Source organism: Eupeodes corollae, chromosome 2, assembly GCF_945859685.1.
Source record: "Eupeodes corollae chromosome 2, idEupCoro1.1, whole genome shotgun sequence".
Lineage (NCBI taxonomy): Eukaryota > Metazoa > Arthropoda > Insecta > Diptera > Syrphidae > Eupeodes > Eupeodes corollae.
In genome coordinates this window covers 30001926-30018892 of record NC_079148.1, presented here as the reverse complement: position 1 = coordinate 30018892, position 16967 = coordinate 30001926, and the positions used below count along the sequence as shown (strand labels likewise).

The following is a 16967-nucleotide window of genomic DNA, read 5'->3' as shown; positions in this document are numbered from 1 at the left end:
AAGGAACTAATTTCGTAGACATTTAAATAAATAAAGGTTCAAAAATGATTCTAATATCTGGCCCTTAGCTTGATTTAGAGTGTGACATCTGTATGGGACATTGAGTCAAATAATCGGCGACATCTGTCAATCGAAATATTGTTCCACTTCTGTTGGACCATTTTAGACAGTTTGGGCTTATTTATTGTTAAATGTTTCCCAACCGCACATTTTTAATCTCCTTCAAAATCTCCGAAAAAATGTATTTTTGTTTCGTCAATCCGAAACGAACAGTTCTTGATGTTATTGGAAGCTGTAGTTTGTTATTTATTCCCCTTGAAGACTTGTAAGCTTTTTTTTTGAAGCCCAAATGGTCTTTCAGTTTTCTCTTGGTTGTTTTGCTTGGTTTTTTTTTAGCTTTCAGCGGTCAAATAGCTTTTGCAATCAACATGAGAAATCTGTTTATTATTTCGTAGAACGAAAATGACAGTTTACTCTTCTAGGGAACAAATACTTTTCAAAAAAGTAAAATAATTGTAGTAAAAGAACATACATTTACTTTCTAAAGTGAATTCATTGTTTTATAACTTTTTTTTTATAACTCGAGCTGAAAGTTCAAAGTTATAGTTCACTAGGCACTGCCCCTTTTAGAACTGGGATTTGAAATAAATGTTACTTAGGGTTTTCCAATAAGAGGTTTAATTTTGATTTTAGAAAAACTAGTATGTTTTGAAAGATGGATTTCTATTTTATTGTAAAGAGGCATGAACAATAGAAAATGCTTCTAGCCAAATAGCCAAAAAATTCCATAACCACACATTAGAGGCCTTACCTCAATAATTTCATTTATTTTAATTATCAACCTGTTTTTTTAAAAATTTCAACGCGTGTATCGGTCTGTTTTTAATAATGATATTGTGTAAAATGTCAACAGATGAAAACTTTTAGCTAAATGAAATTTAGTGGGAATTATTATTGAAGAGTAGGTATTTATATATACTTCGTTTTTTGAAACATTATCGTACAAAGTCGATTCTTTCATCACCACTAATTGTTACCAAAAATCTTTTCATTACTATTCCAAATTTGCATTTTAAAAATGTGAAAAAAGTGAATGACAAAATCTTTAAAGAATTTTTAAATTATATTTTTTTTTATTTTTGAAGAGTTTAAACAAAATTTGTCATAAAAATATTTTGTTTAAAAAAGTTTTAAGGCCGATGTCGATTTTGAATAAAAAACAAATTATATAAGAAGTTGTTATTATTTTTTGTATTTTGTTAATATTGGTATAGTTCAATTATGAACGGAACAAAATAACAAAAAAATACCCACCGCGACGTCGAAGGCACACCTCCATCTGATGGTACAAATTTTTGAGCTTTCTATGGCGCTATTGTGCGGAATTATCTCATATTTTAGCTCGTGAATTGTTGCTGGCTTATAGACGTACAGCTTTTTTTTTCAAATAACCGCAAAGAAAGAAGTCAAATCACATAATATTGGCAGCCAATTGACATCGCCACCACGTGAGATGACACGGCCGTTGAATTTGTAGCACAAAAGAGCCATTGTGTTGTTAGATGTGTGGCAAGTGCTACCGTCCGGTCCCGTTGAAACCACATATCGTTCACATTCATATCTTCCAATTAGGGCTATAAAAAGTTCGTTATCATCTCACGATAGCAACCAGCTATCTCAACCACTACCCCACCGGCTTCATTTTGGAACAATACGACCCGATGATGCTGTCAGACTATAAACCGTAGTCAACAGTCACTCTTTGTGGGTCCATTATTTTTTCGCAGTTCTGCTTATTGAAGAATGCACTGAGGCCTAATGTGAAAATGCGCCTCATCACTGATGATGATTTTCTTTGAAAATTAATCATGCACTGTTGCCATGAAGTATTAAATTTGTTAGCCCATTGAGTTAGTCTGGTGTAATGTCAAATCTAAAAAAAAAACTTGACATTCAACATCGGCTTTCAAAATTTAAATAAACTACAAGCTATAGTTTTCCATGAAATCAGTTTTTATTTTCCATGAGCCTATATTCTTCACATTTTTGATGTTTGTTTTTTACATATTTTAAGGACCGTTAAATTCCACCTGTATTCCAAAAAAAAGTTTCAAACTTTAAAAAAGCATTAAAAACCCTTACAACGGTATAAAATTAAAAAAAAATGTATGGAAAACCGAATCGCAGCAGTCTTCAGCTTCATAGTTTTTGTGGAAACATTCTTTAATTTTTGACTACTCTACAAACTTTTAAGCAAGACAAATCGACAGAAATTATCAGTGTGGGTCGCATCCCAGCCTCTTTTTTCATTCTAGATTTTTAATTTAGAGATTTTTGCTTTCAAGATTTAGTGGGTAGCTTTTCCAAAATTTGAATTAAATTTATTTTTGTTCTGTTTTGTTTTATTTTAATTTAATATTTCCCTGTTCCCTTGGATAAATTAATACCAATTAGGTAAAGTCTAAAAAAATGATTTGATATTTCATCTCCGTTTTTCCAATCAAACTATACGCCATTTTGAGTTACAACAAATACAAGCTACACATTTCAACAAGTTTCCAGTTTTTATTTTCTAATTTTTCATTAAATTATTATATTTTTTTTCAGTGTAACATCGGATGAAACGACATTTTTATTAAAACCATAGACTTCCACACCACATAACACTACCTCAAGCATGGTTTTATTAAATATAAAATTTCTCAATAGAAAACCACCCACCACCTACTTGCAGTGTTTTTTTTTATGTTTTGTTGATTAAACGCATTCCGTAAACAATTCGAAATTAATGTGTGGGAGGATGGGAGTGTTTGAGTGGCGGAAAGTGTTCAATATCCAATAAAATGCAATTCTCACCAACGCGCCACTCACAGAGTGTTAAATATTTGTGTTTAGTATTTTTTTTAACACCTCAAACATTTTTTAATTAATTCCATACATTATTTTAGAATTTTAATTTTAAATTATTTTTCTCATATTGTTTATACAACACAAAATAATATACCTAGCCTCATATAAAGGTAAATATTTGAAAATACTTAGTCTAAGTTCATGGTCAGATTAAAGAACCTTCCAAAGCCTATATTGACTTTAATTTTGTTCTACTACAATATTACATTGAACTGATTGATATAAATACTTTATGTAACCTTGCTTTTGAGTATTGTAAAGTGTAAAGTGTTTACATCTTATTTTTCAAGTGCCAATATCAGTTCTCATAAGATTTTGTTTTCAGCTTCATGATGCCCATTTGAAATGTAGGTAATTTTGTAGCTTATACCCTCATGAATGAATGAATTTAATCTAGTGAAAAAAGGATATTGTCTTGGTCGTATGAATTGGACATATGATTACTTTCCATTCAATAAAGTACATTTTAGTAAAATAAAATAAATTAAAGAAAATAATGATATGAAAAATTATGATGTATGGAAAATTGTTAGGATTGAATGTAAGTCTCTAAAGGGAGACAAAACTAATGAGTCTTAAAGTTTCTCTATTTTATTGCATTTTTATTTAAAAAAAATAAGGTAAACAAAATTTATATCAAATCCAGTACTTTACCATAGGAAATAATGCTTGAAACATTAAATGTACACACTTTGGACATCGTTGATAAGCACAAAGAAAAATGTTTGCACTTTTGGCATAACTTGGCAAACATCCAGGATCTGTTAACTATGCAGAGAATGGGCTCTCCTCTGATGCTGTGTCAAAAAGCCAATGGAAAGCAAACAAAGGGAAATTGGTTTTGTCTAGTGAAGTTCGTAGAGGAAAAATTAAAAAAAAAGAAAAGAAAAGCACACCAATTGCCCTGTTTTCTGTGTAAGTTGTCTAAGATACAAAGATATTACAGACATAAATGTTGGGAGGGTCATAAAATTTGAGAATGACTTTCGTGACATTAAGATCAAAGCAATATTTTCTCTTTTATTCATAATGGAGAAAAATATTTTGTTATAGATTTTGCACAATTGTGATGGGAGCGAAAAAGTGTAGCTTGTTCGAGAGATGAAAATTTATAGTGTGAAAGTCTTTTCTATGCTAGGGATAGAGAGGATCTAATTATAATTTTTGGAAATTTATGTTAATTTTATGAGATAGTTCAGGGATGACTATTGAGGTACTAACTACACTGCTTTAGGTGACAGGCGTAGTTTTTAGTTTTGAAACTAATGAAGTTTTATGTTTTTGTTATATGGATGAATTTTTCAGTAATTATAAAGAATTTCATATTGACTTTCTGTCGTACCGTGGGATGATGGTTAGTGCGTAGGACTGTCATGCGAGAGGTCTTGGGTTCGATCCCTGCCTATATGCCACCTAAAGCTTTTTTTCACGGGTACTGCCTCTTGCGAGGAGTTGACAAATTCTAAAAGAGTAATTCTTGTCATGAAAAGTGCTTTCTCAAATTTTCCGTTCGGATTCGGCTTAAAGCTGTAGGTCCCTTTCATCCCTGACAACAGCACTCGCACACAGGAATGGTTGAGAGTTGTTAGTCACTAGGCCCTAGTTTTCAAACGGACTTTTGAGCCACCTTATTTATTTATTTATATTGACTTTCTGACTTGCGATTGAATTTTTTAGAACATCTTTTTTTTTGTCAGAATAAAGACCCATTGTAACCATTGCCTCAACAGAGTGATAATTTGTTGACAAAATTAAGAGATCCGTAGTACTAAAATTCTAGCATTTAAAAGTAGATTTGGCAGATGCCTTTTAGGTATCAGACCACCAACCTAGAGTTTTCTAAAAATCGACTATTTTAAAATCTTAAACTGCTCCTCAAAAATGTTGTACTGAAACCGGCCTTAAAAAACCTTTTTAGAATTCGGTTTTAAAATTTGTTGTATAGGGTCCGGATAATAGCTTTTTTATTTTTGAAACAGGGCAAAAAACATCGAGTGCAGCTTCTACTATGTGACACGTAGTGCCGCTGCTCGCCGCCCGTCCTGTTGAAACAAAATGTTGCCAATATTCTCCTCATCAATTTTTGTGAACAAAAATTCGTTCAACGTGGCCCGATAACGATCTTCATTGACTGTAACGGCCACTCCTTGTCATTTTCGAAAAAAGTATCAAACTCCGCACCAAACTGTGACTCGTTTGGGTGTACAAAAAAATGTTAGATGGTGGACCCTATATTAACGGAATTGCAAATTTACTTTTGATTTTCTAATATTAAAAACTCAGTACTGCCTTTTTTAAATTTGTTTGGCTCATGGCTCGGACATTTTCCAACCGATTTAGATACAATTTTTGGTATTTTTTAAAAATAAAAATCCCCAAAAGCCTATCCATAAGATCTGGATTGTTTTATATTTTTGATTTTTAATGCAGAGTATTTAGGTATATAATTGGGTGGTAAAAATCGTGTTAAGGACTTTCTAATAAGGGGTTTTATTTAGATATTAACAAAAATTTTTTCTCGGTGGTTTTGTTCAAATTTTGTTTTTTAACATTTTTAGTGAATTAAAAAAAAATCAATGTAATGTTGAAGCTTTCGTTTTATCATTTATTTGGCATACTTTTCAATCGTAAAATTTTTAAGAATTACAGATTCAAATGTTACACTGTTTGCAAGTAGTCACGACCGATTGATAAAAAGAATCTACAGAATTTATTAAAATTTTTCAAAAGTAAACTTCAGAGAAATGGTATTTTGGAATTGACTTTTTGCAAACAAAGCTAACATTTATTCTTTTAAATTCACAATTTGGTGTCGAAAGGGCATTAATAGAGTAATACTAGTTCGTATCTCTTTTTTTGGCTAAATGATCTACCAGAAAATTATTCAAGACACAGAATAAAGTATATCTATACAAATTCTTGTTAAAAATATTACGAATCTGAGTATTCTAAAACAATCAGTCTAAACAAAAAAATATAAACTCGAACATTTAAAATTAGCAAAAATAGTTTTTTCGAATTAAAATTTTTTTACAATATATTATTGTTAAACCTGGTAATAGTTTCAAACTATTTTTCAACACGAAAATCTTGAAATATTGTTGCTTAAAATTTATAAAAAGAAAAAAAATGATTCCTAATCACAGAATTTAATTTTAAAAATAAAAAAATTCCTAAAAATTTGTCAAAATAGTTCTACGGCTGAAAAACCTTTGATTTAACGCGTTTGCACACTAATATTATTTTAAACACGTTAAGTTTTTCAAAAAATTTTATTTTTAGATTTTTTTTTAAAACAACTTTGAGAAAGTACTACTGAATTGGAAGTCTTCACTTTCTCTACAGAAACAACTTTTAAGCATACATTTTTCAAGTTTTTAAAATTTCAATTCGTCTTACAACAAAACAGTGAAAGTAAGAAGTTTTTATGGGCATTAGTAAGACGTTGTCAATGTGTTTGCATCATAGCCAATATTTTGATAAGATGTTAAAGGTTCAAAAAAATGTATCTTCGTTTAAACTACGAGAGTAAGTTTAATAATTAAAATTAGAAAAAAAAGTAGAAACATTATTTTGTCAAATTGCTCTTTTAACAGCTCATATTCTGTTTATAAAAACAATCGTTTTACTTTCTGATGTCCTTGGAAGGTATTGCCAAGCCTCCTTTACCTCATTTCATCTATTTTCTAAGACTGAAAATTAATATAAAAATTGCATTTCATCCGATGAAAATGCGTCCAATATTTTTGTTTTTTGCAATAATTATCTGAAGAAGTGATTAATAAAACATAAAAGTTTCAATATTTACATGATCGAACCAGAAAACCTCCTTTTTTTATAAAAATTCAATGTGTCAGAAAAGAAAAGAGTTTCTTTGTCTGAAACAAATCAGCTGAAATCTTAATGAATGAGCTAAAATTAATTTTTTCAGTAAAAAACAATTTTTTATTTGGATTTTAAACTGATTGTGTATTTACCCAATTTAAAATGTATTTACCTGTTTGTTTATTAAAACATTTAAGACTTTTCGTATATACAAATTTAGCAAATCAATTTAAGCGCCATTTCAGTATACTCGTAACATTCTGTAAGACAAATTATCATTAGTTTTTTTTCTTTCAAATAAAGAAATGAAAAGTAAACATTTTTAAACAAAAATAATGTGCCAGACAGCGGCATAACTAAATTTAAATCTTTCTCTCAATTTAATAGAGATTATTATTTTTACAAAACAAAAATGAAAATCTGCGTCTTCTTGGTCGTATCGTCGCGTCGCGTAGTGTCAGCACTTAACTTCATACAAACAAACATATTTATGTCTGTAGAAAGTATGCGTGTACTCTGTCCAAGTAGTATATGAAAATTAAAAAAAATTATCTGAACTGGTCAGATATTTTTAAGAGAAAAATAACAATCTTAAGAACGTGCATCAGTTAGTTAGATGAAAAGGGAGGTGTTTATTCGCGAAACACTCGCGAGGCTTTTCTTCCACTTTTCTTATTTAAATTCGGGTTAATTGTTCTTGTTGTCATTTCCTTTAAGATAATTATAATATTTTTGTATTTCACCCGTCTGGAGATTATCGAGTGTTTTTAATATATTTAAAAAAAAATTATTAATATTATTTAAAAAATCAAGAAATTATATGTTTTTACATACATATATGTATTTATATCTTATCCAAAAGTTAAATTTGGAAATTGTGAAAGAAAATTTTGAAAATTTCTGTAACAAGGTGATGGCTGTGACAAAATGTGATAAATCGCTGTGCGATGTGTGTTGAGTGTAATAATAGATAAACACACCAACCAGAAAAAAATATAAAGTTAGAAATAAAATCAAGTGTTGAAAATATTGTGAATAAAAAAAATCAATAAAATATAATTTTATTCAAAAAGATACAAAAAAATATCTATAATTCTGCCCAAATGGAATTTATGAATGGCACACATCTCAACACAAGGTGGCTTAACGAAAGCTATTAGGTAATTTTATTTTCAATAAAATTCCAAATTCTGAGTTCGGTGCGTTCTTATAGAAATTATTTATTTACATATTCTCAAATGCACATACGTACATTTATTAATATTGCTTTATTGTCATAACCTAATTTCCTTTCCAATTGAATGACGATCAACATACATACATACAGACGAGTATAGTCTGCCTGATGCATTGAACTGAATTTTATATTGACCTCAAACTGTTACCATATTACATTTTGTCAATAATAAATACAAAAAATAAAACATTAAATAATTTTTGCACTTTGTTAAATATGTAAAATTGAGTTTATTCATTGGACGACTTGCATTTGTGTTTTGGGAATGATAAATTAAAGCAATTTATTTGTAGTATATATTCTTCTCGAACTCAATGATTCAAACCATCATATTGGTAGCGATGAAATCTTTCTGTAAATAATATTAATTTTATTGAAATATATTGCACGTGCATGCCACATGGTTATTGTTTTGAATGATAATAAATCAATTGGAAATTTTCTACTGAATTAAGATTAATTTATGCATATTTTATAACTGTACAATTATTGATATCGAAGTTATAGTAGTTACTTAAATGAACAAAATTATAGCAAGTCTAGCAGATAATAAATCCATTTATTACCGTCCATTTGTCTGTATATGTATTTTTAAACAAGGAACTTAAATTCCTTTATTACAGGGCAACTTTATTGATCAGAGAAATTATCTCACCCGTGAAATTATTCGAAACTATAAAATCAATTGGCCACTATATAAAATAATCACTTAATTTCATTGTCTAAAAAATTATTTCTTATTTTTGGTGAAATTTATTTGCATTTGAAAATTGAGTTTGATGATCGACATACAAAAACCAAAAGGGTACTAACTCTCCAAACTGAATCATTGGGTAGTTTTTTTTAGATGTGAACAAAAAATCGTGTGCTGTGGCACATAAATTCAAATGCGGGTTTTTATTGCCCACCCTTTGTCGGCAAGATGCAACAATCATTTTGTTTCGGATGTTTGATTGGGCTCTTGTGAAACCGGTGGGCCAAAAAATGGAACCTGTCCGAGAAGATAATTTTTCTGGCCAAGCTTCAAACTTTCTAGGAATAATTGCAGAAGACGTGATAGCGTTGTGTATAGCTATCACTACCAGGTCAAGTATAGGGCCTTTCATTATATTCTTTCTAAAAAGGAGGCTGCTCATGCTCGTCTGTTGAGTCGAAAATCATTTTGCATAAGTCTTTTAAATTTTATTTATTTTAATTGTCGATTTGATTTTTGAAAAAGAAATCTTAAAGTTAACAATAATATTTTGCATTTAATAAAATAAGTATGATTTTAATTTTAAAATTTTAGTGTTATTTATGTTTTATAATTTTAAGTTTCTTTTTTGAAAGTCTTTATTTCTCATACAAAAAATGCGGTTTAGATTTTTCTAAGAAAACTATCTTGTTTTAAAAACTACATTTTGAAATTATGTTTGATCCCTTTAATTAAATATTTAACAGTAGTCGAAATACATATTTTGGTAGAAAATTCTAATTTTCTAAAAAACAAACCGATTGATTTTTGTTTTAATTTTCGAATTTTTTTTCTTAATTTAGCATCTTTCAATAACAAAATATGTTTGTTGTTTTGCTCCAGAAGAGTACCCCTATCAGAACCGTTATTTGGTTTTTAAGTTTTCTTAAGAACTAATGAACCAATTTCAATATTTTTTCTGCACAAGCTTTAATACTGTCTCAATAATATTAATGATCTAAAATGTCAAGGTTTTTATTTTTGATTTTTAGAATAATAATCACATTTTTTGTTCGAAATTCGATATACTGAAATTAAAATGTAAAACGTATATTATTAATAAGCTGTAAGCAACTGCTCTAACGATTTTCAAATAAAAATGTTGAACATTTTAGGTTTTTTTGGGCAATCAAATGGCGTTTACATTTTTGAAAACAATACAGGAAATATTTTTAAACAGGCAACGGCCTAGTCACTGATAAAGCTTCGGTTCCCATCGATCACCGAAAACAAGCATCAATGAGCGTAGAAAGATGGGGGACCGTCTCGAAACCTATCGTGTGCTGTTGTCATGTGTTCTCTCTTTCTGTTGTTCTTTCTATTTTGTCCTTCTGTCTTGTATTAATGTCTTGTGTTGTTATCACCTTACATAGTCTAGTTGCTCAAGGTGTTGTGTTCTCTACTCTGCACATTTATGTAATGTAATATAATTTTAAAACAGATTCATGGATACATACATTAGAAAATTCGTAAGACACAGTCGTGCATTTTATTTCTCTAGATATTTGATTCAAAAATTAGATTGTACCAATCTTGTGTTTTTCAAATATTTTACAAAACGTTAAAAATAATGTTTTTTGTTGTAAGTCACTAGGCCCTAGTTCTCAACCGACTGTTGCACCACCCAAAATAATATCTTTATGTCTTTAATTGCTAACAACATAGTTTCGGAAAAAAATTACGCTACAATTTTTCAAAAAAAAGTAAGGGTTTTTGTTTTTTAAACAACTTCTTTACAATACTTTTTTATAGCTTGTCTTTTAAATAGTTTTCACTTGATTTGTGCTTATTTGAAGTTGAGGCCTCCAAGATCGCTGAACTATTTTTTGTGAGTTTATGTGAAGTCGCAGACAAGTCCGAGACAATTAACGCCTTAGAAAAGAATAGAATAATGCGATAGTACTGACAAAGAACTCAGTCACTGTAGCGACTTGCAAGCTAAGTTCTTGATCATAACATTAAATTGTTTCTCAAAAAGTGTCTTTAAAAGACACTAGATGATAGCTAGATGTCAAAAACGATATTTTTTAACGAGTTCTATAATTTTTAAGGTATGATCAATTTTTGTTAACAACATATTAGAGATGATAAATATTTTTGACGTTAGGTAATGTTTTTTGTAATCAATCAATGTTTCAAAAAGAACTTTGGGATCAACTAAAATGTCACTTTTTTTTTAAATTGCTATGGAAAAACACCAGCTCAATTTCTTGAAAGTCCTTTCTAAATCTTTTAATGTTATTATCAGTAAAACAAAAACGTGCCTGACGAATCTTCTCTCTAAAGGATAAGAAAATCTCTCTAAAAACTTTTGATTTTGATTCTGGACCTGGAGACGTTAAACTTTTAGAAATGTTAAAATGAAATGAAAATTTTAAATGTTTAGTTAGAAGTTATTTTTCAACCTATACAATTTGGTGTTAAAGGTTAAAGGCTTGGCACTACACTTGAGTTTTACGCCAAACTCTAATCTTCTTGGATCTTATAAGTGTCGGTAATTATAGGTTGAAATTCGGAAATTTTGTTTGTTGAAAAAACTTGAAAACTGTCCCTGCAACTATTCAGAGAACATTCTCATTCATTGTTTATGATGTTTCATGGATGTGGACATAATTTATGACGCATTTTTCTGATCCATTTTGGATTCGGCTGAATTTGCTTTAGTGTACGATACGGTATCGTTGTTTGTTGATAGTTTATTTAGCCAGTGGTCTTAGTAGGAATAATTTGAAATTATTTAAAAAAATGAAAATAACACTTATGTGCACTACAATTATATATAAAAGTATACGACGTCACAATCTCAAAGCTAACAAAATAAAAAGATTATCTTTCTACCCACAGTTTTAGCTGCACAACTTTTGCTCAGAGGAATATCTAGCAAAATATGTAAAGGTATAACAGTTTGTCTTATTTCTTAACCAATTACGAATTACCGATTTGCTTAATTAAGTGTCTTGATTAACTAAAAGATTAAATAATTACTTAAGACAACACAAACAAGACAAAGATAAATTCATAATTATTCATTTAAATATAAATTGTCTCCAATTAAGTTACAGCATCAAAATCTAGTTGTTGTCATTTGTTGCTCAGGGTTGTTATGTCAGTACAAAATCAGTGCTTCCCAAATACACAATTTTGTTTATTTATTTTAATAATTTGTTACTTCTTTAAATTTTTGTTTGTTTTTTGTGTATAATGTTTTTTTATAAGAAGTATTTGAATGGTAAAGTTACTGAAGCAGTAATATACAGGTAAGAGTAGATGAATTCTTTAAAAAAAAAGTTGTTTTAAGGCAGGTTATTGTTTTAACAACCTAAGGCACATCATAACATCTTACAGTCTCAATGTGGAACATGTAATCTTAAGACAACTTTTTAAACAAATTATTAAATAATTTGCCGAAATGTATGAATTTATAGTTAATAAGTTGGTAAAATTCACAATATCCTTTGATATACCAAAACTTAGAATGCCATTGGTACTGCGACACAAAATAATCGCAATTCTATGAATTTTGAGCTCAATTTTATCAAGTTAATGAGGCAGTTTCTCAGAAACCAAACCCTTACCGTATTTTTCAAAACTATTCATTTTTGCATCAATTTGATTAAAGGAGACGATATATAGTTTTCGACCACTTTTCAAACCTCTTTGTAGAAAAATCCCTTGAAGTTATTCTTTAAATCAGTTCCATACATAAAAGTTAAGAAAACAATCTAATATAAAGAAATACTTTTGGTGTTGGCATTGTTCATGCTTAACGATACCTCATTTTACAGTAAAACTAAAGTTTCAATCTCTTTGCTCTTATCCACTTTTAAAACTTCTGAATTTTGCAACAAAACTTGCCCTTATAGCTCCAGCATATATGCAAAGAAGAATTTAAAATGAAATACCGTAATCCAGTGAATCTTAAAAAAAGTTCATAAAAACCACAAAAAAATCCAAAGCTTTCATAAACCTTTGAGTCGATTTATACCAACAAGCATATCTCTAGATATTATGCAATGTGGAAAAATAAAATAAGATAAAAGAAAAAAAAAACTTTTCATTGACTGGAAAAATGTTAACAAGAACACAAAAAAGACAACCAAGAAAAACTGACGTTTAATGTAAACTTTTTTCCTGAAAACCCTTTCATATTACCCGAAAGCAAAAGAAAAGAAAGACACTAACAACAGCAACAACAAAAGAAACATGTCAAAACAACCCTTCCAGCGCCAATTGGAAGGTAAAATTAAATTAAAAAAGTTCACCAATAATATGCTTTGAATGTTTATGCTTTTAACAAATTTCTTTTTTTTGCAACTTAAAGCCCTGCAGTGGATTTTATTTACGTTATTTTATTCCGTAAGAATCGGTTATATTTTAATTAATGTCTATATAATTTTGATTTTTTTGTACAAAATGTGTTTAAAACAATAAACAAAACAAAATAAATAAAATAGAATAAAACATAAAATATTTATAACAAATAAAATTTAGTGCTAATAAAATTAATTTCAAGACACCAAATGTTAATATTAAATAATTTTACTCGTGAAATTAGCTGACAAATGAGTGTCGAAAAAAATAGAAGAAAAATCCACACAAATTTAAAAATGTGGCTTAGCGTTTAGTAAAATTGGTGTTCTTTAAATTTTATAAAATCATCCCCAAAAGTATTTACGCATTGGATTAGTGGCTGTTTTGATATGTATGCAAGAGTTGGCGGAGCCGGCGGTGATCAGAAATCTCCTGCGGAGATACGTAAGAAGAAGAAAAGGGAACGGTTCGTTTTTTCTATTGATATCTAAATTATTATGTAATTATGCTAATTATTATGCAACGCTTGTAAAATCATGGAAGGCTAGACGTTTTGAGTGATTCCAAGCCTGATTATAAGTTGTGTGCTTTTTAGCTGGAGGTGCATATATTATTTGCATTGAATAGGCACGTGTTAAGTGCAAATGAAATTATGCAAGAAAAGAACTTGGTTTTAGTTTCAAAGAGAAAATACAAATTGCTGACTTGAGAAAATCAATAATTTTAGATGTTAATCGTTAATATAGATAAATATGTAATTCGGCTTCCATAATTTTGATCGATTTTTAGTTAGTTTTATTTTAATTAATTGATTGATTTAGTTGTTATGTGTCTGTGTACGTATATGTAATCGGGAGCATATAATATATGAAAAGTGGAATTATAAAACTGCAAATCGTTCAAATTGTAAGCAGTATTGCTTTTCTAAATAGTTAATTTAGTGGTTATTAATAGAAGAAGCCCAATAACTCAATAAAATAAGTTTTCAGTAGTAACTTGTTCTGTTTGTTGCTTCTTTTTAAGCCTGATACTAAGAGTTTTAAGCTGATCCAATTTTCGGACCTACTCTAATCTTTACACCAAAAATGACTGATAATTTTAAATTATAATATTTGTTAAAATGTTGGACACTTAATTTTTAATTTCAAAGCAAAAGAAGTTGAGAAAAAGAAGAACTTTGAAGATTGCCAAAAATTGTAGAAGAAATTTTAAGATTCTGAAAATTAGAACACACGTCAAAGAGGAAGATTTTGTATAACAAAAAAGTAAACAATCTAAAACTTAAATGTTCATATTTTGGGGTATTGATTTAATGTAATTGAAATGCATTAAAGAAAGGGGGCGTGGTTTCAACACACTCTTATATTACCTATTTGAAATATATGTATTTAAATTTTCTATGCGGTGTAGATGATAAAATTTATCATTTAGGTGTTTACAAAGGAAAAAATTGAATAATTGAAATTTTGAATTTTTGGACGTTATTCAAATTGTATCTTATTTTTTTTAGAACCTATTTTACATGAGAAAATCTTACTACTAAAGTCTAAATATTCTTTTCTTTAGAAGAAGCGTATATCATTTCTATTTAAGTTTGAAAATTTGTCAACAAAAACAAAGTAGAACTTATTTTTACCTTAAGTGTTTATTTGATAATTAAATTGGATGCACCACATTTTAAAGGATATTTTGAATGAAAAAAAAAAATCTAGAATAACAAATTTATATTTTAAGGGTTTAAATAGTCGCTAGAGCGGCAGAGTTTATAGTTTTTTTTGTCAATCTAGATATTTGCATTTTTCTGCATTTTTTTTAAGGAATCTGTCATGCCAGAGGTCTTGGGTTCTATCCCTTCCTTTACCATCACGGGTATTGCATCTAGCAATCAATTTACACATCCTCCAAGACAAATTTTTCGTCATGAAAAGTGCTTTTTCAAATTAGCCGTTCGGATTCGGTTTAAAAGTGTAGATCTCCTCCATCCCTGACAATACTACTCGCACATAGCAATGGTTGAGAGTTGTAAGTCACTAGGCCCTAGTTTTCAACGGAATCTTGTCCCACCTAATTTATTTATTTATTTAGAATCTATCTAAAGTTTATTAATTTTAAATAACGTTATGATCGGAGTAGTTAGGGACCTTTGGTGATTTTCGAATAGAGAACTTTTTGATGGTTCGCACAAGGAAATCTACTCTACAAGTTTGATGCAGTTGGAACTCCAAAATATGTTATGAATATAAATATTAGATTAACTTTCAAAGGTATTATCAATAAAACAAATGAAGGGGTTGTTGGAGGCGTGTACTCTAAATGACTGAAATAAAGTCTCTCTTTCCATCCTCCCAATCATTGTAACGTGTTTTAGATGGAACTTTTCGTTATAAAAAAGTCTTGTCCCGGCTTTAGAAAAACTTGATATAAACATTTGATTTCCGAGTTTTTTCAGACAGTTAGGCCGCTATCAAATTTTTGGACTCTGTCTCTACGAACTTTTTAAAAGTCCACAACCGCCGACTATAATGGATAATAGCACAGCAGTTTAATATTCACATTTGCTGGGTGCCGGACCAAAGAGAATTCTCAGGAAATTGTAAGTGTATGAACTCACCAGAAATGATACAGAACAAACCATTCTAGCACATTTGACTATAGGTGATGCAAGAAGCTCTAAAAATGTCAAACAAAAGGTGGGATATCATCACCATGTGTCAGGTCACGATACTGGTCTACACTAGATCACTAGGTGCTTGCTTTCTCTAGGGAGATCGCATATAACCTTAAAAATCGGTGTCATAACCGGGCACTTTCTAATAGGAAAGCACGCCACGCTGCTAGGCGTATTCTGAAATGACTTTTGCAGAAGCTGCATATGGATGAGAAAGAGGGAGAAACAGTTCTTCACCTTCTCTGTACATGCTCAACTCATGAACGCAAAAATTTCCAAGTAGAATAGTTTTAAAACGATCTAAACGATCTTAATCATATTAACATAATCAGTCTTTTACGTTTCATAAGGGACTCAAACTGGTTTCATTGAGCCTAGAAGAAAGTCTCAAGATTCATGTGATATTACAATGAGCTAATGAACTGGCCTAAGTATGTCATAGTCCACGTAGGACAGAGCTATTCATAATAATAATTGTCCAAAAAAGTTCCTTAGTTGGAAGCTAGAAGGGTAAGAAACTTCACGAATAAATCCAGAGGAGTTATTTTTTTTGGAGTATGTCTTTAAAACAAAATATCACCAATAACAACTCCCTTGTCATTAACTACAAGGCATATTGTAATAGTCATTAATTCTGAAATGAAATAAAAGTAGGAGCTAATCATATATGTAAATATAACTTTTTCTTATCGCACCTAAACTTTTATTTTATTCAAATTTTACCACAAAAAGTCTTTATTTGGTACACTTAGGCAAATGTCAATTTTAAAATATTAAATCTTACGTAATCGATTTCAATCCTTTAAACTAACAATATTATTTCTTATAAGCTCTTGAACGACTCAATAAAAATACGAAAGGTACACTTTGGCGTATACGCACTTTTATTTTTCTTAAGCAATTGTTCGTGCATTTGACTCTATTTATATCACACTCCGCTGGTATTTAATCATAGGGATTCATTTTGACATTATGATTGCGGGTCTTGTGCCATAAAAACATTTTGTTTGATTGATGTTGTGCAAAGTAATAATTATAATATGTTCTCAATTTGAGCTGTAAAATGAATTAAAAAATTCTGCAGGATAATTCATCATCTTCTTGGGATTTGAAATGATGTCCAATGGTAGATTTGAATAAAAATAACTAAAATGGCATTTCTAGTCAATGGATATTTTAACACCTTCAATTTTTTTCGTCAGATGAATTTAGTTCGAAAATTGCCTAATTTACTTAATAAAAACTCACTAATATTTTCTTACAGTGTTGCAAAAATGTTGCTA

General features: G+C 29.5%; 1 protein-coding gene across 4 annotated transcripts in view; it reads left to right on the top strand.

The window, feature by feature from the left end:
- The window catches only part of LOC129948548 (potassium voltage-gated channel protein Shaker), a 190817-nt gene that overhangs the window by 54007 nt on the left and 119843 nt on the right, over positions 1 to 16967 (top strand). Inside the window, exon 1 of one of the 4 annotated variants that reach the window (XM_056059605.1) lies at positions 7802 to 7895. The exons of 2 other annotated variants lie outside the window; for them this stretch is intronic. In XM_056059605.1, coding sequence (XP_055915580.1) covers positions 7852 to 7895 — 44 coding nt within the window. In that variant the 5' untranslated portion in view covers positions 7802 to 7851. Of the gene's footprint in view, positions 1 to 7801; positions 7896 to 13343; positions 13483 to 16967 lie in introns of those variants that run through there. One more of the 4 variants, XM_056059604.1, reaches the window with a different exon arrangement.